General features: G+C 58.6%; 1 protein-coding gene across 1 annotated transcript; it reads left to right on the top strand.

Moving 5' to 3' along the window:
* The first annotated feature begins 952 nt into the window (after positions 1–952).
* On the top strand, positions 953–22,711 carry Onecut3 (one cut homeobox 3). Its single transcript, XM_059252107.1, is given in 3 exon segments — positions 953–2,141; positions 22,423–22,647; positions 22,650–22,711. Coding segments are annotated over 3 exon segments (1,476 nt in total).
* The last annotated feature ends 1,090 nt before the right edge of the window (positions 22,712–23,801 follow it).

The raw sequence follows: 23,801 nt of genomic DNA, 5'->3' as shown, positions 1-23,801 counted from the left end.
TTTTATTTGGTTTCTCTGTGCAACCCTGGCTGTCCTGGAACTCACTCTGTAAACCAGGCTGGCCTCGAACTCACAGAGATCCGTCTGCCTCTGCCTCCTGAGTGCTGGGATTAGAGGCGTGCACCACCATGTGTGCCCCCCCACACACACACACACAGGGAAGGTTTTCTGTTTGTTTTGATAGAAGGTCTACTATGTAACCTTGCCTGTCCTAGAACTTGCTCTGTAAACCAGGCTGGCCTCGAACACAAAGATCCACCTGCCTCTGTCTCCCTAGTCCTGGAATTAAAGATACACGTCCCCACTGAGAAATTTCTGAACGCCCTGAAGCCGGGCAGCTCCACTCCACAGTGGAGGGAACTGAGTCCTAGAGACGGGCTTTTCCTTGAGCTTGAGGCCAATATAGACTGTATGATTGTTCTGCGGACCCCTCACTCCCCCACTTCACCCCCAAAGAGGTCTTTAAATCTTTATGTGCATACAGTGTTGAGCTTGAAAGAGCCACGTCTTTCTGGCGGGGTGTCAACAGAGTTGGGGGCACATGTGGTCATACTCCAGGGATTCAGGGGGTGCCGAAAGGGACACAGAGGGCCAGAGAATCAGCGGCACGGAGACGAGACACACACCCAGCCCCAGCTAGGGCGGGCTGCCCACCCTCCAATCCCTCGGGTTCTCTGGGCAAGCAGAATGGGGGACCCAGGGAGGCAGCCTGGAGCTCCAGGGGGTTTGGCGGGTGCGGGCGGAGCGATGGGCGGGGGCGCTGACGTCAGACCCAGGCCCCGGCGCCGGCGGCGGCCGCCCCGCCACATCCTGGTGGCCGCTGCTCTCAGCAGCCGAAGCCGGGCGAGAGCACTGTGCGAGTGGGACAGCAGCCGCCGCCGCCACCTGGAGCGCCGGCCAGTGCGTGGGGACCATGCAGCGGCCTTGAGCGCGCACGGAGGGGGCGCCCAGAATGGAGCTGAGCCTGGAGAGCCTCGGGGGGCTGCACGGGGTGACACACGCTCAAGCTGGCGAGCTGCTGAGCCCGGGCCACTCGCGCTCCGCCGCGGCCCAACACCGAAGCCTGGTGGCATCGGGGCGCCCGGGCCTGGTGGCGGGCATGGCTAGCCTGCTGGACGGTGGCGGCGCCGGGGGCGGGGGCGCCGGGGGCGCGGGAGCTGCAGGGGCCGCGGGTGGTGGCCCTGACTTCCGTGGGGAGCTGGCTGGTCCCCTGCACCCGGCCATGGGCATGGCGTGCGAGGCCCCGGGTTTGGGTGGCACCTACACCACGCTCACGCCCTTGCAGCACCTGCCGCCGCTGGCCGCCGTGGCCGACAAGTTCCACCAGCACGCGGTGGCCGGGGCGCACGGAGGCCACCCGCACGCGCACCCTCACCCGGCCACCGCGCCGCCGCCGCCCCCTCCGCAGCGCCTGGCGGCCAGCGTGAGCGGCAGCTTCACCCTCATGCGCGACGAGCGGGCGGCGCTGGCCTCGGTGGGCCACCTCTACGGGCCCTACGGCAAGGAGCTGCCCACCATGGGGTCGCCGCTGTCGCCGCTGCCCAGCGCGCTGCCCCCGGCTCTGCACAGCGCCCCGCAGCCGCCGCCGCCTCCGCCGCCGCCGCTCGCCGCGTACGGGGCTCCGGGCCACCTGGCCGGGGACAAACTCCTGCCACCCGCCGCCTTCGAGCCACACGCCGCGCTGCTGGGGCGCGCGGAGGACGCGCTGGCCCGAGGGCTGCCCGGAGGCGGCGGCGGCGGGGGAGGCGGCGGGGCGGCCGGCGGGGCGGCCGCGGGTTTGCTGGCTCCGCTGGGCGGGCTGGCCGCGGCCGGGGCGCACGGGCCTCACTCCGGCGGGGGCGGCCCCGGAGGGGGCGGTGGCGCCGGCGGAGGCGGCGGCGGCCCGGGAGCCGGCGCCGCAGCCGAGGAGATCAACACCAAAGAGGTGGCCCAGCGCATCACCGCCGAGCTGAAGCGCTACAGCATCCCGCAGGCCATCTTCGCGCAGCGCATCCTGTGCCGCTCCCAGGGCACGCTCTCCGACCTGCTGCGCAACCCCAAGCCCTGGAGCAAGCTCAAGTCCGGCCGCGAGACCTTCCGCAGGATGTGGAAGTGGCTGCAGGAGCCCGAGTTCCAGCGCATGTCGGCGCTGCGCCTGGCAGGTAGGGATGAGGGCCGCCCCCGGAGGCTTGACCCTGGGGGACACCGTTGGCTTAGGGTGAGGGACTGACTATCTAGAGCCCCGATAGTGCGTCCTGGTAGGCTGGCTGCGGGGGTGGGTCCCCTGGCCTCCGAGGCTGACCTGAGGTCTGCACCGCCGCCGACCATTGGCACCGCCGCTCATAGAGAGGGTAATTGCACGGTTGTCGCCGTCCCTGCTCTTTGGGGCACTGTGCAGGGTGTCCAGTGTCTTTGGGGCTAAACTAAAACAGTCCTCGCATAGCTCCGTGTGTGTGTGTGCGCGCCAGCGTGTGTTGCACACTCCTTGGGTTCGTGATCCTGTGTGTCCCCCGAGACCAGAAGGTGCCACTCCCCTCCTCTACAGCCACCCTGCAAGAGGGCCCACCGGCGCCTCCCTGCACCCAGTCACAAAGCGCCAGGTCGCTGGCTACGCTTAGCCAAGGCCTGGCCACCGCTCGGCCCCCAGCCCCAGCGCCAACACCAAGCTCTCTTCCGGTGCAGCTCAGCCCCTGCCGCCGATCGATCCGCTTGTCCCCCTCCCTCCCCCCCTCTGGCCGCTGGCAAAGGTCATTTGAGATTGGGGGGAGGGGCGGCCCATGGGACCCTGGGCTCGGTGGCATCCACCAGAGGCCTTCACACCCGCCGCGGCTCCCCGGGCCTTGCTTTCTCTGTCCCCCTTCCTACTTCCTGCATCCCATCGGGACAAATTACTGTCGCTCTCTTTGGACCGGCGCTCGCTCGGGTTCCCAGTTCAGTCTTTATTCTTCTCTCCCCACGTCTCTCTCCCACACACAGGCACAGCAGCCAGCCCCTGGGGACCCGTTGTCTCCTCCTTTGGTCTAACCTGTCCCCTCCCAGCCTTTCTCGGAGTGGGGAGGGGTGTCAGGGACCCTACATCCTGAGTGTTTGGGGGGAGGGTGCCAGAGAGCTGGAGATCTAGGCAGAGCGTTTTCCCGGCGTGGTGGGGAGGGAGCTGTGTACCCCGTTCCAGGGACAATAGCGGTTTCCAGAGTCTCATCGATCCCTCTGCACACAAACACAGAGAGGGGCGGGGCAGCTGGGGCTCAAGTGAGGCGCCCCTGAGGCAGGAGCGGAGCTCCGGGTTGACTGTATCCCTAGGCCACCCTGCAAGCGTGTGGGGGTGCAAAGAAGCAGAGGACACCGGATGGTAGGGAGTGGACAGAAGCGGACCTGCATGACACCTGCTCGGTCCCCACATTCCAAGCCCACTGTGCAGCCTCCTGCAGCGGGCCTCAGTTTCCCCGCTTCCTCAGGAGTCTTCGGTGGGATTTCTCAGATTCTTAGCACCTGTCTTTGGGTTGTTTCAGGCTGCGCGTTCCTGGGGTGCTGCTTGAGGACATTAGGAGATAAACACAGATTTATCTGAAGGGTTCTGTTGCTGGTGACCTGCCTGGGACAAGGACTCATGTCCCGACCCACAGCCCCCTTCTGCACCTCCCTGAGTGTCCCTCACTGCCAGGGACCAGTACAGTTCTGGGCCACAAGTTGCTGAGTGACTGTCACCAAGGTGTGTGTTCTGTGAACTCTGGAAGCAAAGCCTCCTCTCCTGGGCACATCACCAAGGGACATCGTGAACCCCGACCCTCGTCTGTCACTCTCCTTAGGTGCAAGGTGGTCGGGAGGGTGTTTCTATTGGTCTTTTGTGGACACCGCACAAAAGGCAGCCTTGGGACATCCCTTGGGTGCGAGGTCCCGGAGCCACTGGTCTAAATTCACATCCACACCAGGGCCACCAGCCCTCTATGTCCCCCTTGGACCAGAAACTGAGACCAGACTCAGCTTTGTCCTGCACAGCCACAGTGGCCAGCGTCTCCTCCCTAGGACGGTGTCATGTGAGTTGGACGTGTGGCCACCTTGGGGGAGCTGGAGGTGCTGGGTGGTGGCAGAGGCTGGTATACAGGTGGCGTCCTTGGGGCTCGGGGTGTTATATATAATGAAGATGGGAGACTGGTCCACGCTGTGGCACCACCGTGACCCTGCACTCCTGGTGTCTTCGGACTCCACTGGAGTCCGAAGTGGCAGCCGCCGTCGGCCGGGGTCATTAGGCCCCAGCCCAGGCCTTTAGTTCTGGTCCCTGCACAAATGAAAAGCAGTTAAGTGGCGGTAAATTGTGGTGTTTAGGGGGTGGTGGAGGCGGCCAGGCAAATCCCTTCATACCCAGTGACAGCCCAAGGCCTACAGTTGTCCCTACACCAGGGCCAAACCTGGGGCATCACTCCCTAGTCCCCGACTCATCATCACCAGTCACCGCCTCACCGGGAAAACATTGTCCCAATGCTACCAGCCCGAGAGTGTCCTGCAAAGCACAGGGCCAGTGAGAGAAAGGGACGGGGTGGGAGGGATGTCCGGGGAAAATGATGGATGGATGGATGGACGGATGGACAGACAGACGGACGGGAGGGAGGGCGGACCGACAGACAGAGGAGAGAGATGGAGAGGGAATGAAAGGTGGAAGAGAAGAGACAGAGAGAGAAGAGAGAGGTGAGTTGGAGAGACAGAGGAAAGGGGGGGATGGAGGGGGAGACAGAAAGGAAGATGGGAGACAAAGAAAGGAGGGGGCATGGCCAACGGAGGCTGAGCTCGGGCTGGGGTCCCCTGGTCGCTCCTGGTCCCCCAGCCCTGGGGAACATCACGGCCTGCTGTGCCCTCTTCAGGGGACCACCGAGGGCCATTCCTTTCTTTGTTCTATCCGAGAAACACAGCAAAGAGCCCCAGAATCCCATCCCCGCCCTGTGTGTGTTATCATCTGCATGCCTCAGTTTCCCCTAATGTAAAATATGCACATGGAGAGGAGCCATTGAAGGTCCAGGTTCTAACTCCCCCAAACACTTCCCCCCACACTGGGGGGGCATTTGCATCTGCTCCCAACCCACTCGAGCCCCCTCTGAGTCGCGCTCCCCCCCCCCCACCCCAGCGACAGTCACAAACTGTGATTACGGGAGCGGGGCTGGGGGAGGGGCGGCTCCTGGCGGGTGGGGCGGTCGATGAATTCGAATTACCGTCTGTGATTCATCACTGTGCGCCAGGTCGATAACTTCGGCCAGCTTCAAATATTGTTTAAATTGCAACTCTCGGCTGAAAAAAATCTTTTTTATAACTGATCAGAAAAATATACATATATAATAAGATATTCAGAGAGGGGACAGGAGTTCACACACATACACACCACACACATACACATCACACACATACACACCACACACCACTGTACACACGTGCAGAAACACACACACATACACACCACACACTCCACCATACACACGTGCAGGAACACACACACACACACATACACACCACCGTACACACGTGCAGGAACACACACACACACACATACACACCACACACACCACGTACACACATGCAGAAACACACACACACTATACACACCACACACACCAAGTACACACGTGCAGAAACACACACACACTATACACACCACACACACCACGTACACACGTGCAGGAACACACACACACACTATACACCACACACACCACGTACACACGTGCAGGAACACACACACACACACATACACACCACCGTACACACGTGCAGGAACACACACACACACATACACACCACCGTACACGTGCAGGAACACACACACACACATACACACCACCGTACACACGTGCAGGAACACACACACACACATGCACACACACACCACCGTACACGTGCAGGAACACACACACACACACACACACACCACCGTACACACGTGCAGGAACACACACACACACATACACACCACCGTACACACGTGCAGGAACACACACACACACATGCACACACACACCACCGTACACATGCAGGAACACACACACACACACACACACACCACCGTACACACGTGCAGGAACACACACACACACATACACACACACACCACCGTACATGTGCAGGAACACACACACACACACACACACACACACACACCACTGTACACACGTGCAGGAACACACACACACACCACACACACCACCTTACACACGTGCAGGAACACACACACACACACTATACACACCACCATACACACGTGCAGGAACACACACACACACTATACACACCACCATACACACGTGCAGGAACACACACACACACTATACACACCACCATACACACGTGCAGGAACACACACACACACTACACACACACACACACACCACCATACACACGTGCAGGAACACACACACCACACACTCTTTTCCAGTCTCTTGTGCCTCAGGGATACCACATACCAGGAAGGGGAAAAGAGCCAGGACATGGACAGGTGGTGGAAAGCATGGAGGAGAAACTGAGGCACGAAAAGGTCTAGGACCCGTGGGAAGCTCCAGTGCCTTAGTGTCCATGTGGGGCCTTCAGGGAGCACAGGGAGGCTGGTGGGGGCGGGGCCAGAGGTGGAGAGATAGTGGGGGGTCATGTGACCCCGGCCCTTCAGAATCTCCGGTTCCTCTTCTGTGGGTTCCAGGACACTGGGGTCAGGCAGGTGCAGAGTCTCCTGTAAGAACATTTGACGCAGGGCCTCCGGGTAGCCCAGGCTGGCTGAGGCTGACCTTGAACCCCTGGTCCTCTTGCCTCTACCTCCTGAGTGCTGGGGTGAAGGTGTGCCGCCATGTCTGCTTTGTGTGCTGGACTGAACTGGGATCTCCTGCACATCAGCCAGGACTCTCCGCAGAGTTACGGCCCTGCCTGTCCTTCTTAAAGGCCTCTGTACAACTCAGACCCTCGACAGACACTCCACACACAGGAGGAAAAACCCCCAACAGGAGGAAAACCGTCTCCACACACAGGAGGATAACCCCACATACACACACAGGAGGATAACCCCGCACACACATACACAGGAGGATAACCCCACACACACAGGAGGATAACCCCACACACACACACACAGGAGGATAACCCCCCACACACACAGGAGGATAACCCCACACACACAGGAGGATAACCCCCCACACACACAGGAGGATAACCCACACACACACACAGGAGGATAACCCCACACACACAGGAGGATAACCCCCACACACACACACAGGAGGATAACCCCACACACACAGGAGGATAACCCCCCATACACACACAGGAGGATAACCCCACACACACACACAGGAGGATAACCCCACACACACACACAGGAGGATAACCCCCACACACACACAGGAGGATAACCACACACACACACAGGAGGATAACCCCACACACACACACACAGGAGGATAACCCCACACACACAGGAGGATAACCCCACACACACAGGAGGATAACCCCCCCACACACACAGGAGGATAACCCCCACACACACACAGGAGGATAACCCCACACACACAGGAGGATAACCCCCCACACACACAGGAGGATAACCCCCACACACACACAGGAGGATAACCCCACACACACAGGAGGATAACCCCCACACACACACAGGAGGATAACCCCCACACACACACAGGAGGATAACCCCACACACACAGGAGGATAACCCCCCACACACACAGGAGGATAACCCCCACACACACACAGGAGGATAACCCCACACACACAGGAGGATAACCCCCACACACACACAGGAGGATAACCCCCACACACACACAGGAGGATAACCCCCCACACACACACAGGAGGATAACCCCCCCACACACACAGGAGGATAACCCCCCACACACACACAGGAGGATAACCCCACACACACACACAGGAGGATAACCCCACACACACACAGGAGGATAACCCCCCACACACACAGGAGGATAACCCCCCACACACACACAGGAGGATAACCCCCCACACACACAGGAGGATAACCACACACACACACAGGAGGATAACCCCCCCCACACACACAGGAGGATAACCCCCCCACACACACAGGAGGATAACCCACACACACACAGGAGGATAACCCACACACACACAGGAGGATAACCCCCCACACACACACAGGAGGATAACCCCACACACACACACACACACAGGAGGATAACCCCACACACAGGAGGATAACCCCCCCACACACAGGAAGATAACCCCACACACACACAGGAGGATAACCACACACACACAGGAGGATAACCCCACACACACACAGGAGGATAACCCACACACACAGGAGGATAACCCCCCCACACACAGGAAGATAACCCCCCACACACACAGGAGGATAACCCCCCCCCACACACACAGGAAGATAACCCCACACACACACACAGGAGGATAACCCCACACACACACAGGAGGATAACCCCCCACACACAGGAGGATAACCCCCCCACACACACAGGAGGATAACCCCCACACACAGGAGGATAACCCCACACACACACACAGGAGGATAACCCCACACACACAGGAGGATAACCCCACACACACAGGAGGATAACCCCACACACACACAGGAGGATAACCCCACACACACACAGGAGGATAACCCCCACACACAGGAGGATAACCCCACACACACACACAGGAGGATAACCCCACACACACAGGAGGATAACCCCACACACACAGGAGGATAACCCCCCCACACACACAGGAGGATAACCCCACACACACAGGAGGATAACCCCACACACACAGGAGGATAACCCCCACACACACACACAGGAGGATAACCCCCCCCACACACACACAGGAGGATAACCCCACACACACACACACAGGAGGATAACCCCCCCACACACACAGGAGGATAACCCCACACACACAGGAGGATAACCCCACACACACACAGGAGGATAACCCCACACACACACAGGAGGATAACCCCACACACACACAGGAGGATAACCCCCACACACAGGAGGATAACCCCCACACACACACAGGAGGATAACCCCACACACACAGGAGGATAACCCCACACACACACAGGAGGATAACCCCCACACACACACACAGGAGGATAACCCCACACACACACAGGAGGATAACCCCACACACACACAGGAGGATAACCCACACACACACAGGAGGATAACCCCACACACACACACAGGAGGATAACCCCCACACACACACAGGAGGATAACCCCCACACACACACAGGAGGATAAACCCCACACACACACAGGAGGATAACCCACACACACACAGGAGGATAACCCCACACACACACAGGAGGATAACCCCACACACACACAGGAGGATAACCCCACACACACACAGGAGGATAACCCACACACACACAGGAGGATAACCCCACACACACAGGAGGATAACCCCACACACACACACAGGAGGATAACCCCCCCACACACACAGGAGGATAACCCCCACACACACACAGGAGGATAAACCCCACACACACACAGGAGGATAACCCACACACACACAGGAGGATAACCACACACACACACAGGAGGATAACCCCCACACACACAGGAGGATAACCCCCCCCACACACACACAGGAGGATAACCCCACACACACACACAGGAGGATAACCCCCCCACACACACACACAGGAGGATAACCCCCCCCACACACACACAGGAGGATAACCCCCCACACACACAGGAGGATAACCCCACACACACAGGAGGATAACCCCACACACACAGGAGGATAACCCCACACACACAGGAGGATAACCCCCACACACACACAGGAGGATAACCCCACACACACACAGGAGGATAACCCCACACACACAGGAGGATAACCCCCACACACACACAGGAGGATAACCCACACACACACACACACACAGGAGGATAACCCCCACACACACACAGGAGGATAACCCCCCCACACACACAGGAGGATAACCCCGCACACACACACAGGAGGATAACCCCACACACACACACAGGAGGATAACCCCACACACACACACAGGAGGATAACCCCACACACACACAGGAGGATAACCCACACACACACAGGAGGATAACACCCACACACACACAGGAGGATAACCCCCCCCCACACACACACAGGAGGATAACCCACACACACACACAGGAGGATAACCCCACACACACACACAGGAGGATAACCCCACACACACACAGGAGGATAACCACACACACACAGGAGGATAACCCCACACACACACACAGGAGGATAACCCCACACACACACAGGAGGATAACCCCACACACACACAGGAGGATAACCCCCCCACACACACAGGAGGATAACCCCCCCACACACAGGAGGATAACCCCCCACACACAGGAGGATAACCCCACACACACACACAGGAGGATAACCCACACACACACAGGAGGATAACCCACCAGGATTTTTTGGCCCCCCAGGGGTAGAAAGACTGTTGCAGAATCCCTGATTAGACCTGGCAGCACCCTGTCCCATCCTTGACTGATCCTAGACAAAGGTCTAACCTGGGTTTCCTAATCTGAGAAATAGAGACAGTTACATAAGCTCCCCAGAGAGCGGCAGGGACAAAAGGGGAGACGCTGCGGGGTCCCCAGGGTCCCCAGGGTCCCCAGGGCTGCGGGAGGTAAACCTGTGTGAGCATGTGCGACCCGCTCCCAGGGGCGCTGGGGGTCCCTAGAGGGATTGCCTTTGCAGGGAGGGGGCAGGATCTGCTCAGGGTGAGGGACATGCTGGCCCGCTGCTCCCTGAGATTCCAGTGCCTCTGGCTTCCCCAGGAAATGCCCAAGCCCTGACCACGCCCCCAGCCCTTACTGGGGGATTCTGGGCTGGGCTCCACCCTGACCACATCCCCAGCCCCTCCCTGGGGATTCTGGGCGGGGCTCCACCCTGACCACGCCCCCGGCCCCTCACTGGGGGATTCTAGGCGGGGCTCCACCCTGACCACGCCCCCAGTCCCTCACTGGGGATTCTAGGCGGGGCTCCACCCTGACCACGCCCCCAGTCCCTCACTGGGGATTCTAGGCGGGGCTCCACCCTGACCACGCCCCCAGTCCCTCACTGGGGATTCTGGGCGGGGCTCCGCCATGACCACGCCCCCAGCCCCTCACTGGGGATTCTAGGCGGGGCTCCACCTGACCACGCCCCCAGTCCCTCACTGGGGTTCTCACGCAGCTCTAGGACTTCGCAGAAACTCAAGATAAAGACCCAGGGCACCAACCGGGTCTCTTGGACCCGAGGGAAGGTCACGGTACTTATTTACAGTGCAGTAGCTGGTGTGGCACTTGGCCGTTTCCGGCTTCACAGCGTTACACAGGGTGGTGCCAAGGCCTGTGTTTGCCCCTCCAGCCCCCACGGAGGTGACAGTTTCCCAGGCTGGTGAGTCGTCCCGCCTCACTCAGCTCTTAGGCTGTGACGGGGCAAACCGTTCCCTCCTGATGGAGTGTCCCAGCGTGAGCCCGAGCTGAGGCCGAGTTCACACCTCCCTCCAGACCCAGTAGCCACTGCCTGTGCCCGCACCGGAGTCTGGCAGACGGACAGGTAGACAATGGGCCCCAGTCTGCTGGGTGAGAGGCTCGGCTGACCTCGGAATCCTGATCTAAAGTGTCTTCGAGGGGCGCTGCCTGCCAAGCCCGAGGGAGGGCTGGAGGTCAGTCCTGGGGACCCACATGGTGGCAGGAGAGAGCACTCGGGAGGCAGAGGCAGGAGGATCTCTGAGTTCGAGGCCAGCCTGGGCTACAGAGCGAGTTCCAGGCTACCCAGAGAAACCCTGTGTCAGAAAAACAAAACAAAACAAAAACGTTATTTTAAAACGCACAAAAATCCTTAAGCCCCTTTCAACCAAATCCCTCCCCTGAACTAAGGCATCCCTCAGCCGGGGTTCCCTATCATGGTCGTCCGAATCACAGGCGACCTTCTCCTCCAGCTCATCCCCTGGCTCCACTCCCCACCGGTCCTCCTGCATAAACAGGGGAGGTGAGGAGCCAGCACCAGGAGGCCGCGAGTTCGGGGTGGCTGCGGGAAGGTAGACCGGCCCCCGCGGCCCCTTTGTATTAGCCTGCGAATAGTCGGCTTTAACCAGCGAGTTCAAGCTGGTTTGAATCAAGTTTTTAATTAAAAATAGACCATGATCAATACCCTAGGCTGTGCTGGAGGGGGAGGGGCGGGACTGGGCCCGGAGCGGGCAGAGGGGGGTGACTGAGAGGTCCGTGTGACCCTCAGGCAGATCTAAGACACCTGCGGCCTCAGTTTCCCCTTGGCCAAGTGACCCGGACCCTCCCTTCTCTGGGAGTCACGCCAGTGGGGACAGGAGGGACTTAACAGAATTATGGTCACATTGAAAAGCCACAGGGAGGAAGAGGACCGGGCTAGGCCTTTCTAAGGAGGCCGCAGGGGGTCCCTGGGGTATGGACGCCTGTGCTGGGACCTCAGGGAGAGAGGCCCGGGGACACTGCACTGTTGGGGCACAGGATTGCTCAGTTTGAGTGCCCAGGCTGCCAGTGGGCCATCCACGTCCCGGTTCACACCCAGACGCCCCACTCTGACCCGGTGCTCCCCACTCTGACCCGGTGCTCCCCCACTCTGAGCCGGTGCTCTCCCACTCTGACCCGGTGCTCTCCCACTCTGACCCGGTGCTCCCCCACTCTGACCCGGTGGTCCCCACTCTGAGCCGGTGGTCCCCACTCTGAGCCGGTGCTCCCCCACTCTGACCCGGTGCTCTCCCACTCTGACCCGGTGGTCCCCACTCTGAGCCAGTGCTCCCCCACTCTGACCCAGTGCTCCCCCACTCTGACCCGGTGCTCTCCCACTCTGACCCGGTGGTCCCCACTCTGAGCCAGTGGTCCCCACTCTGAGCCGGTGCTCCCCCACTCTGACCCGGTGGTCCCCACTCTGAGCCGGTGCTCCCCCACTCTGACCCGGTGCTCTCCCACTCTGACCCGGTGGTCCCCACTCTGAGCCAGTGGTCCCCACTCTGAGCCGGTGCTCCCCCACTCTGACCCGGTGCTCCCCCACTCTGACCCGGTGGTCCCCACTCTGAGCCGGTGCTCCCCCACTCTAACCCAGTGCTCTCCCACTCTGACCCGGTGCTCCCCCACTCTAAGCTGGTGCTCCCCCACTCTGACCTGGTGCTCCCCCACTCTGACCCGGTGCTCCCCCACTCTGACCCGGTGGTCCCCACTCTGACTCGGTGCTCCCCCACTCTGAGCCGGTGCTCCCCACTCTGAGCCAGCGTCCCCGCCACATCCAGAGCCCGGAAGTCGCCAGCTCTGGAGCCCCGAAATCCAAGACCCTAGGTGCGGGCACTGGCCTGGCAGAGAGCCTGGTGGTGCGCGCTGCTGGGAGGGGGCGCAGCTCCCCGGGGAGGAGATCCCCTCCCTCCCCTCCCTCCCCGGGATCCCCTCCCTCCCCTCCCTCCCGGGCTCCCCTCCCTCCCCGGGGTCCTCTCCCTCCCAGGCCTCCCCTCCCTCCCCGCTGCGCTCGGTCTTCCTCCTCCCCCTCCTCCCTTCCGCACAAATTTTTCTAAAATAATTCCGATTTGTTTTTGAGTCGGGGTCTGGTCAGCCCAAGCTGGTTCAGCACCTCCCCTCCCCGCAGTGTGGGTGAAGACGTTCTGAACGCCTAGTCCTCTTCCCTGCGGCGCCACACTCTTTTCTTATTTTTATTCTTTTCCTTCCTCAGCACCGCGGCCTCCTCACCGCTGGGCTCCGGCCCTGCCCACACTCAGATGTTTGGGGACTGTGGTCACCCTGGGGTGGCAGGACGCACTTCCGGGGACGCGGAGCCCTTATCAGCGGATTAATTCACTAACAATTGACCGGCTCCCTCGCGGCCCAGCCCGTCCTGGGTCAGCCGCCCTCTCCTTCCCCAGTCACCTGTTTCCTTTCTGGCCATCTTTTTCTAATTCTTCTCCCAGCTGCCGCCTGGCCTCTTGCAAATGGCTCTTTAAACGTGGAAGCCCAGGCTGGCGCGGTGGCACACGCCTGTCAGCTCGGCGCTTGGGGGGCCGGGGCCGGAGGATGGCCGGGAGTTCTAGGCCAGCTTGGGCTGCAGGAGTGAGAACTTGTATCCAAAGAGGAGAGAGGGGCGAGTCCTGGGAGGGGAGCCCGCTGAGGACGCTGGGGTTCGCGTGATCCTTGGCTAGGCAGAAGAAGCGACCCGGGCTACATGTACATATAAGTTAAATGTATGTATAAGTTTGTGAGCGTCTGCTGTTGGCCAACTTGGTGTTACCCCCGTGACGAAGCGATCCGTGGGAGAGGCCCCTGGCGGCCCCGTGTCCACACCCTGTGCCCCTCCAGCTCCCAGGTGCCCCTCATCCGCGAGGGGCAGGCCCGGTGGGTGTGGACGGTCGGTTCCAGATAAGACTTTGAAAAATGGAGACATTAAAACCCTCTGGGAGGGAGGGACTGGGGGAGGGCAGGGAGGGGGGGAGGGGGGACCGATCTGATGCTGGCACCGAGGAGGTGCCCCAAGGGGACCTGGGCAGCGCGGAGAGGGGGTCGGGGAGGAGGAGGAGGGTCCTCGCAGGAGGCGCCCCAGCCCTCCCGACCAGGGGACCTGGGGACTTGTGACCCTGGCAGAGTCACCCACCCGGCCCGGGGTGGGGGAGCTCAGTCTGGCTAGGCTGAGTCACCGTGATGGGGAGGGACCGTCGGTCCCAACACCTGCCCCCACCCCGCCGCTGATGGCGGGGCAGGACTTGTCGCCAAGGAAACCGGCCATCATCCCAGCCGGAGACCAGGCTGGTATTGAATTGTCGGCCGCAGGAGTGAGAGTGTGGGGAGGGGACAGGCGGCCGTCACAGCCTCGGTGGACAGATGGGGGCAGCCACACGGGGAGAGACGGGGTGGCCGGCGTGACTGGGCACCTCCCGGCACCTGGGAAGGGACGGCTGGATACCTGTCTTGTTTTCTTTCTTCCTTTTATTTTATTTTTTTTTGAAGCAGGGTCTCATGTAGCCCAGGCTGGCCTCCCATTCCCTATCTAGTCAAGGATGGGCCTTGAACGGATTTGTCTGTCTTCTCGGAGGCTGAGGGGAGAGAGGACAGGCACGCGCCGCCTCGCCTGCTGCATTTAATGCTGGCAGTGGAACCCGGGCTTCGTGCATGCTGGACAAACTCTGCAGCAGCCGGGCTTTAAGGGAGTTTCTCCGGCTTCTAAGGGGAAGATCCCAGGAAAGCCCACAAGTGTGAGACCTTGGTAACGGGTCCTCATGGCAACATGAGGAATGAAACCAAGATTTCAACTTTTCTCAGAGACAGCTGGGGAGCCTCGTCTCTTCCACAATTCATTTAATATATATATTTTTTTTTATTTTGCCACCGCTTAGCAAGAAGGGAGTCCTGCCCGGGAACCCCCAGAACAGCCGTGAGTCAGGCCTGGACCTGGGGTGTTCTGTGCACCCTAGTAACTCTAAAAACTCAAGAAAATCAGGAGACTCAGTCACCCTCTTGTGCAAATCCAGGGGTCTAAGCAGATTCCACCCTAAAATCCAGGATACCCTTACAGGGTACAGCCGTAGACTGGGGACGGCTGCCCTCTGCTGGACACAATGGGAACTGCAAGACGATGGGCGAAGCGGGTGGGCAGCAGGCGTCCAGGCGCGCACAATAAAATACAAGTGAGATTTAAACCCAAGGCGTGGCGGGCGGCACTTGCTTGTAGTCTCAGCCCTGTGGAGACAGCAACAGGAGGTCCTGAGGTCCCGACCTGGCTGGGCTAGCCTAACCTACAAGCTCCGGGTCCCAGTGAGAGACCCTGTCTGAAAAAACACGGTGAGGGGCTAGAGAGAAGGCTCCGTGGTTAAGAGTGCTTGAGGTGGTTGAGAGGCCCTGAGTTCGGTTCCCTGAAGCGCATAGTGGCTCCCAACCCTGTGACTCCAGCTCCAGGGTACCCGACGCCCCTCCACAGGCAACTGTGCTCCATGCACACGCCCCAGCACAGACAATCTCTACACATTTTTTCCCTCGAAACAGGGTTTCTCCATGTAGCTCTGGCTGTCCTAGAACTCACTCTGTAGCCCAGGCTGGCCTTGAACTCACAGAGATCCGCCTGCCTCTGCCTCCCGAGTGCTGGGATTAAAGGTGTGGCCATCACCAGGCCACAAAGTTAAAAATGATAAAAATAAATCTTGCCTGGCGAAACCCTGTTTCAGAAAAAGAGGAAAAAAGCAAGTATGGACAGAGGGGTGGTCAAGGGGTGATCAAGGCTTGTATAGGACAGAGTGACCCGAATACTCTGTGGCTCGGCTTTGCCACTGAAAGGTGAGGCTTGCAGACCCACGCCAGCCCGGCAGCAGCAACGGCACCGGTGGGTAGTGGACAAGGTCTGTGTGTGAGGCAGCTGTCGGTCCGCACACACTGGCTGACGGGCCCTGGTAGCAGCCCCTGGTGCTGAGCCTGGAAGAGTAGACTCCAAGGTGGGGATCACCTGGAAGCAGAGGTGTGGGATGAGTGGGGCAGCAGGGCAGCAGGCTATTGGTGGAGGAATGAGGGGCCATGGGGGAAGGGAGGTCAGGATCGGCCTTGGGAGGTGGAGAAGGAGGAGACAGGAAAAAATGGAGGACAAGGAGATGGAGGGGGAATAGAGGTGAAGGCAATAAGAGTGGAGGGGGTGGTTGGAGGGGGTGGGAGGAGGGGTGTTTGGAAGAGGTGGTGGAGTTAGTATTTGTGGAGGTGACAGGGAAGAACCGGGCTTAGACTGAGGCTGCCTCTCGGGTGGAGACGGAGCCACACCATTCCACAGCCTGTGGCTGGGGCGTGGCTAGCCTGGTGGGTAAGTCTGAGGCCCCCCCTTGCTCTTCCCTCTGCCTGGCTCCAGGCTCAGTTTCTACTGCATGGAAACGGCTCCGACCGGGCTTGGGTCGGCCCCGGGGCCTCATCTCCGCCCTCTTCGGCCGTGGGAGATGGACAATGGGATAGTGGCGGAACAAAGAGCAGCTCAGCCTGGACCCGTGTCTGTGTGGACAGGTGTCGTCAGACTGAACACAGGAGAAGGGGCAGTGGCTTCATGCTGCTGTCCACGAGAAAAGGACCTTTGTTTCTTTCAAGACTTCTGTGGCTGGCCACTCCCCAGCCTTGGCTTGTGAGTCCGCTTTTGCAACTCCAAGAGGACCCACACCTTCCTCACCTCCCAGGTCTGTCCTGTCGACTGACTGACCCTGGCTGGGCCTCCTTAAGTCCATGACTTATCTTCTCTGTGTAAATAAAAAGAAAATTTTATTGTAAGGACAGAGTAACAGAGCCACAGAAAGCTTTTGACATGAGAACCTTGTGTGTTCTGAAATCTGTCCTTCTGTCCCTGTGAACAGTCTAGGAGTAGATCGCTAGGTTTAGGAAGGTGGGTGGATGGATGGATGAATAGATAGGTGGATGGATGGATGGATGGATGGATGGATGGATGGATGGGTGGGTGGGTGGGTGGATGAATAGATGGATGGATGGATGGATGAATAGATGGGTGGATGGATGGTGGATGGATGGATGGACGGGTGGGTGGATGGATGGACGGGTGGATGGATGGATGGACGGGTGGGTGGATGGATGGATGGGTGGATGGATGGATGGGTGGATGGTGGATGAATGGATGAGTGGATGAATGGGTGGGTGGATGGATGGATGGATGAACAGATGAATGGATGGATGGATGGGTGGATGGATGAATAGATGGATGGATGGATGGGTGGGTGGATGGATGGATGGATGGATGGGTGGATAGATGGGTGGATGAGTGGGTGGGTGGGTGGATGGATGGATAAATGGGTGGGTGGGTGGATGGATGGATAAATGGGTGGGTGGGTGGATGGATAGTTGGATGAGTGGGTGGGTGGGTGGGTGGATGAGTAGATGAATGGATGGGTGGGTGGGTGGACCTTCACTGGAATTTAAAAGCTGGGTTGTTGTTATCCCCCTCACCTTGCTGACTCTAAGGTCCTCATCCAGGCATGAACACCTGGTGTCCTATAACCATGGAGCACAGTCAAATCCCGAAAAGCCTCTGGCAAGAGCAGCTCCTTTTGTCCATCCCCCTGCTCCACCCCTGACCATGCAGCCTTTGCCAAATCTATATGCACATATGTGGGGCTCAGGATGGAAAGCGGGGCCTCACCATGCAGCTGCCTAAGGTGACCGACAATATTAAATGTCCACTTGCAGCAATTCAGAGCCACCGGGGAGGGACAGTGTAGATCGGGGTAGCTGTGGGCGAGCCTGAGAGGGGTCATCTTTATGTTTTATTGTTGTCCTTTGTTGGAGACAGGGTCTTTGTATTATGTAGCCCTAGCTGTCCTAGAACTTGCTCTGTAGACCAGGCTGGACTTGAACTCACAGAGATCCTCCTGCCTCTGCTTCCTCCTCCTGAGCGCTGGGATTAAAGGCGTGTGCCAACATGACCGGCCAAGGGGTATACTCTGTTGTCTTGTTACCTTAGGTGGGAAGATCTGTCCTTTGTGCACGCCACCAGTCCTGGGTTTGAGTGAAGGGCATGGGGCCTGGAGACTCAGTGGTTTAAGAGCACCTGTTGTTCTGCAGAGACCGGGATTCGCTTCCCAGCACCCACATTGGGCAGCTCACAGCTGCCTCTAACTCCAGCTCCAGGGGACCTGACGCCCCTTTCTGGCCTGGACAGGCTTTGCACACACACACACATGTGCACTTAAAAATAAAAGTTTAAAAAGAAGGAGTGGAAACAGCCAGCTGAGTACAAGCAAGCGTGCGAGCCAGGTAATCACGAGCTTGGTCTCCCTCACGTTTATTTATGTCAGGGTATTTTATCACAGCCCCAGAAACGGATCTCAGAGCTCTCTGTGCCTCGGCTCCTAGTCCTGGTGCATCCGTCCGCACATGTGCATGTGAGGTCGAGGGCCGCTTCAGCCCCTCTCCGCCGTCTTTGTTCTTATTTCATGCATTTGAGAATTCTGCCTGCATGCCTGGCTGTGCACCTCATGGGTTCCCGGCCGCCTCAGAGGTTAGAGAGGGTGGCGGATCCCCGGGATCCCCTGGGACTGGAGTTGCAGATGACTGTGAGCTGCTGTGTGTGTGCTGAGAACCGAACCCATGTCCTCTGCAAGCACAGTCAGGGATGTAACCACTGAGCCACCACTCCAGCCCTGATCCACCTTAGAGTCTCATTGACTAGGCCAAGCTGGCTTGCCCATGAACTCCTGGGATTTGAGCATGTCTCCTTGTCGTCAGCACACCTCCATACCAAGCCTTTCACATGGGTTCAGGGGATTCGAACTCGGGTCCTCCTGCTTAGACAAGAAGGACATACTGACTGAGTTGTCTCCTGACCCCCAAAGCCCACCCAGCCCCAAGTCGATTCTCCATATACTTAGAAATCAGTCTTTTGGTCAGAAAGCACTGGCTGCTTATGGTTCGATCATGGTTTCTGTGAATGGTGTCCTAGGCTGTTCGGATTGCATTTCTTTCTTTCTTTTTCTTTCTATAGGGCATAGATTTTTTTTAAAAAGATTTTATTTATTTATTTTGTATATGGTGTTCTGTCTGCATGTGTCGCTGCAGGCCATAAGAGGGCGCCAGATCTCATTATGGATGGTTGTGAGCCACCATGTGGTTGCTGGGAATTGAACTCAGGACCTGTGGAAGAGCAGCCAGTGCTCTAACTGCTGAGCCATCTCTCTGGCCAGGACTGCATTTCTTTGGTAAAACTCTCTGCAGACCCTAGAGCCACTTGGAGGCATGCCAGTTCCTTAGATGCTCCCCAAGCAGCACCAACTCATTAAGACTTTTGGAACTAGGGGCTGGAGAGATTGCTCAGTGGTTTGGAGCACTGACTGCTTTTCCAGAGGACCCAGGTTCAATTCCCAGTACCTACATGGCAGCTCCCATCTGTCTGTAACTCCAGTTCTAGGGCTTCTGAAGCCCTCATGCAGACATACATGCAGACAAAACACCAATGACCATAAAATAAAAATAAAGTTCAAAAAATTTCAAAAAAAGACTTTTGGAAATCATGCCAGGCAGTGGTGGCACACACCTTTAATTTAAAAATTTGTTTTGTTTTGGTTTATTGAGACAGGGTTTCTCTGTGTAGCCCTGCCTGTCCTGGAACTCTCTCTGTAGCCGAGGCTGGCCTCAAACTCAGAGATCCGCCTGCCTCTGCCTCCCGAGTGCTGGGACTAAAGAAGTGCGCCACCACCACTGCCTGGCTCTCATTTTTTTTTTTTTTTTTTTTAAAGATTTATTTATTATGTATACAGTATGCCTACAGGCCAGAAGAGGGCACCAGATCTCATTACAGATGGTTGTGAGCCACCATGTGGTTGCTGGGAATTGAACTCAGGACCTCTGGAAGAGCAGTCAGTGCTCTTAACCTCTGAGCTATCTCTCCAGCCCCCCTCTCATTTTTGATTATGTGTATGTATGAGTGTGTCTCTGTGTGTGCCAATTCCAAAAAAAAAGGTCAGAAGAGGGCGGAGAACGGCCTGGAGACGCAGTTCCAGGTGAGCTGCCCGATGTGGTTTCTGAGAACTGGACTTGGGTCCCGGCAAGAGCAACAAGTTCTATTAAGCACTGAGCCTCCTCCAGCCCTATCCTTGGAATGTTTTGTCTCCTAGCTTCTGAGGACCCCCAAAAGCCACCCTGATTCTGGACCTTTGCTTTTCGGAAGCTTTAGGAGTTGTCTGTCTATTCTTGGTGTCCTGAAAATGCCACAGAGATGTGTCTGTGTGTTTCCATTTGTCCACGAGATGCATGTTCTTCAGCCCTGGTGTCTTCAGTGATAAAAACTTCAACAAAAACCCCTCAGTGGAGAAAGGGTGTGCTTGGTGACGGGCACAGGTTCATGACTGAGGGGAAGTGAAGTTGTGGAGGCTGGGGGAGATGCTCACACTGCATCCACAGTCAGAACACAGTCAAAGCCTGTGTCCTAGGGCTTAGCTCATGCTCCACCATCAGTCCAGAAGCCCAGCCTAGGGAATGGCGCCACCCACAGCGGGCAGCTTTTCCCACCTCCATGTCAATAATCAAGCTAGTTCCCCGCAGACAAAACAAGATACTTGTCTCCTAGGTGCTTCTAAGTTCTGTCAATCTGACAACTTTAACCATCACATCTACATACTTAAATTTGTATTTTATTTATTATTGTTGTTACGTATGATGTAAGTGTGGATACACATGCCATGGTGCACATATGGAGGTCAAAGGGCAACGTTTTAGAGTTGGTTCTCTCCGTCTACCTTTATGCAAGTTACAGGGGTGGACTCTGGTCACTAGGCCCGGAGGACAAGTGCTTTTACCCCTAAGTTATGTCACAAACTGCCCCCCTTCTTCTTTCATCTGATCGCCTGTTTTATCTGGTTGTGAACTGCATCTAGACCAGACGACAAACAGGCTAACTCCGATGTAGTCCCCTACCCCTAAGCCACGCCCCCAGCCCCTCACTGGGGGTTCTGGGCGGGGCTCCACCCTGACCACGCCCCCAGCCCCTCACTGGGGGATTCTAGGCGGGGCTCCACCCTGACCACGCCCCCAGCCCCTCACTGGGGATTCTGGGCGGGGCTCCACCCCTGACCACGCCCCCAGCCCCTCACTGGGGATTCTGGGCGGGGCTCCACCCTGACCACGCCCCCAGCCCCTCACTGGGGATTCTAGGCGGGGCTCCACCCTGACCACGCCCCCAGCCCCTCACTGGGGATTCTAGGTGGGGGTGGGGGCAGGGGGGTGGCTTGCAGCAGACAAAGGCTGTGAACTCCGTGTCCTCTGCACCTGAGGTGATCAGGTCCCACAGGAGTACCAGGGCTGGGCCCCCAGGAGGTCGGACTGTGTCCTGCTTGCTGAGACTTGAGATACCCCGGGCCTAGAGTTGGCCATCTCATAGTCAGCCCCATCAGATCAGTCACAGGAGTCCTCATCTTGTCCCCAACAGCCCCCAAGTGGGATTGCTACCCATCAGGGGATACGCCCGCCCGTGGCGCCTGTATCCGTCCACAGTCTTTGGGGAGGAGTCCGTGTCGGGGTCGGGAGTCTTCACTGGGGAGACTGAACCAGGAGGATTGGGGCAGGAAGCTGGGGCTGGTCACCCTGGGAGGCTTTGCTGGAGCTGTGACTTAACTCGGTGCTGTTTGCTTGGTCTCTGTCACTGTGTGACTCCATGTCTCTCTACCCTGCCCGGTCCTCCACTTCCCCTCCTGGTCCTGTGCACGCTGCTAACCATTCTCTGGACCCTTCTCTTCCGCCCCTTTGCTTTTTCCTCCTTCCTCTGAACCTCTCCAGTGTGCGCCCTCTGCTCCCCGGCCGCCTCCCGCTCTGTGTCCCCTTCCTCCCGTCTCTGCCCCGTCCCCGGGTCCACGTTCTCTCGTCCCTGACCCCCGCACCCTGGCACCCTGGTCCCTGCTCACCCCCGCGTGTCCTCTCTCGCCCCTGTCCCCTCTCACAGCTTGCAAGCGCAAGGAGCAGGACCAGCAGAAAGAGAGGGCTCTGCAACCCAAGAAGCAGCGGCTGGTGTTCACCGACCTGCAGCGCCGCACGCTGATTGCCATCTTCAAGGAGAACAAGCGGCCGTCCAAGGAGATGCAGGCCACCATCTCGCAGCAGCTGGGCCTGGAGCTCAACACCGTCAGCAACTTCTTCATGAACGCCCGGCGCCGCTGCATGAACCGCTGGCCGAGGAGCCGGGCGCCACCCCGGGCACCGCGACAGCCACTGCCACCTTCTCCAAGGCCTGAGCCTTCTGTCCCACACCCGCCCCAGCCCCGGGGAATCGCACACCCCAGCCCCGGGGGCCGGGGAACCCTCCCCACCCAGCCAAAGGAAGCCCCACCCACCCCCAGGGGACAGGGACCCACCCCAGCCCCCTCAGTTTAGGACACCAAGGGGACCTCGAGGGAAGAGTGGGTCGAGAATCAAGCACACCTTACAAACGAAACCCGGGTATTTAAAAAAAAATTTTAATAGCGAACCCTTCCTTCCCAGACCCCAGGCCCCCTTAAAAGCGGGGAGGCATCAGTTGCCAGTCTTCCCCACTCTTTCTCCTCCAGGCAGGTCTCTGCCCCCTTGTCCCCTCCCCAAGAACTGAGATCCGTCCCAAGTGGCCAAAACCGACAACAAGCCGGATCCTTACAGCCCCCCTCCCCAAACCTGTGCCCCAGACCAAGCCCTCTCCCGGCAGGACAGCCCCCCGCAGCCGAGACCCCAGCCGCCACCCCCCACCCCAGCGGCCTGGATACCCTGTGCCAACAATCCCCTGCCTTAACGCCGGGGAGGAGCCTGCGGGGAGCCTCTGTCTCCAGGCAGACGGAGGCAGACGGAGGTGAGGGCCTCGCCCCACACCCCTGGTTGAGTTCACTATAAGCACCTTGCTACGTGAAGAATGCTACAGGGAACAAGGTCACCAGAGAGCAAAAAACGAAACCCGGAACTGCGGGCGGGGCGGCACCAGAGTCCCCCAGATCGGGGGGCCGTGGAGGCGCCGCCAACGTCCCTCAGATGCAAAGCTCTGAAATCTCTGGAATTCGTCACCCCGTCTTTCCGTTGCTTGGGGGTGCGTACCTGAGCCCCACCTCCAGAGGACATTCAGGCATTGGTGACGCCTGGCATTGGTGACACCTCCCTCAGAGGAGAAGATGAAGTGGAAAACTGCTTGCTCCATTGTTTTGCCAAAAAACCGTACAATGGGGAAGAGTCAGAAGCAAGGGGCGCCCCCAGCCGGCTGCTCAGCTCTCCCCGTGGGTGACATTCAAGACTGGCCTGGCTGTCAGATCCGGGAGGCTGCCTCTCCCCGTCCCCCTCTGGGGTTCAAGATCCTGGGAACCCTCT

The sequence above is a fragment of the Peromyscus eremicus genome, unplaced genomic scaffold (assembly GCF_949786415.1).
Source record: "Peromyscus eremicus unplaced genomic scaffold, PerEre_H2_v1 PerEre#2#chr22_unloc_1, whole genome shotgun sequence".
In the NCBI taxonomy this organism is placed as follows: domain Eukaryota; kingdom Metazoa; phylum Chordata; class Mammalia; order Rodentia; family Cricetidae; genus Peromyscus; species Peromyscus eremicus.
The sequence above is the reverse complement of the archived record's forward strand: the minus strand, read 5'-3'. Positions and strand labels throughout refer to the sequence as shown.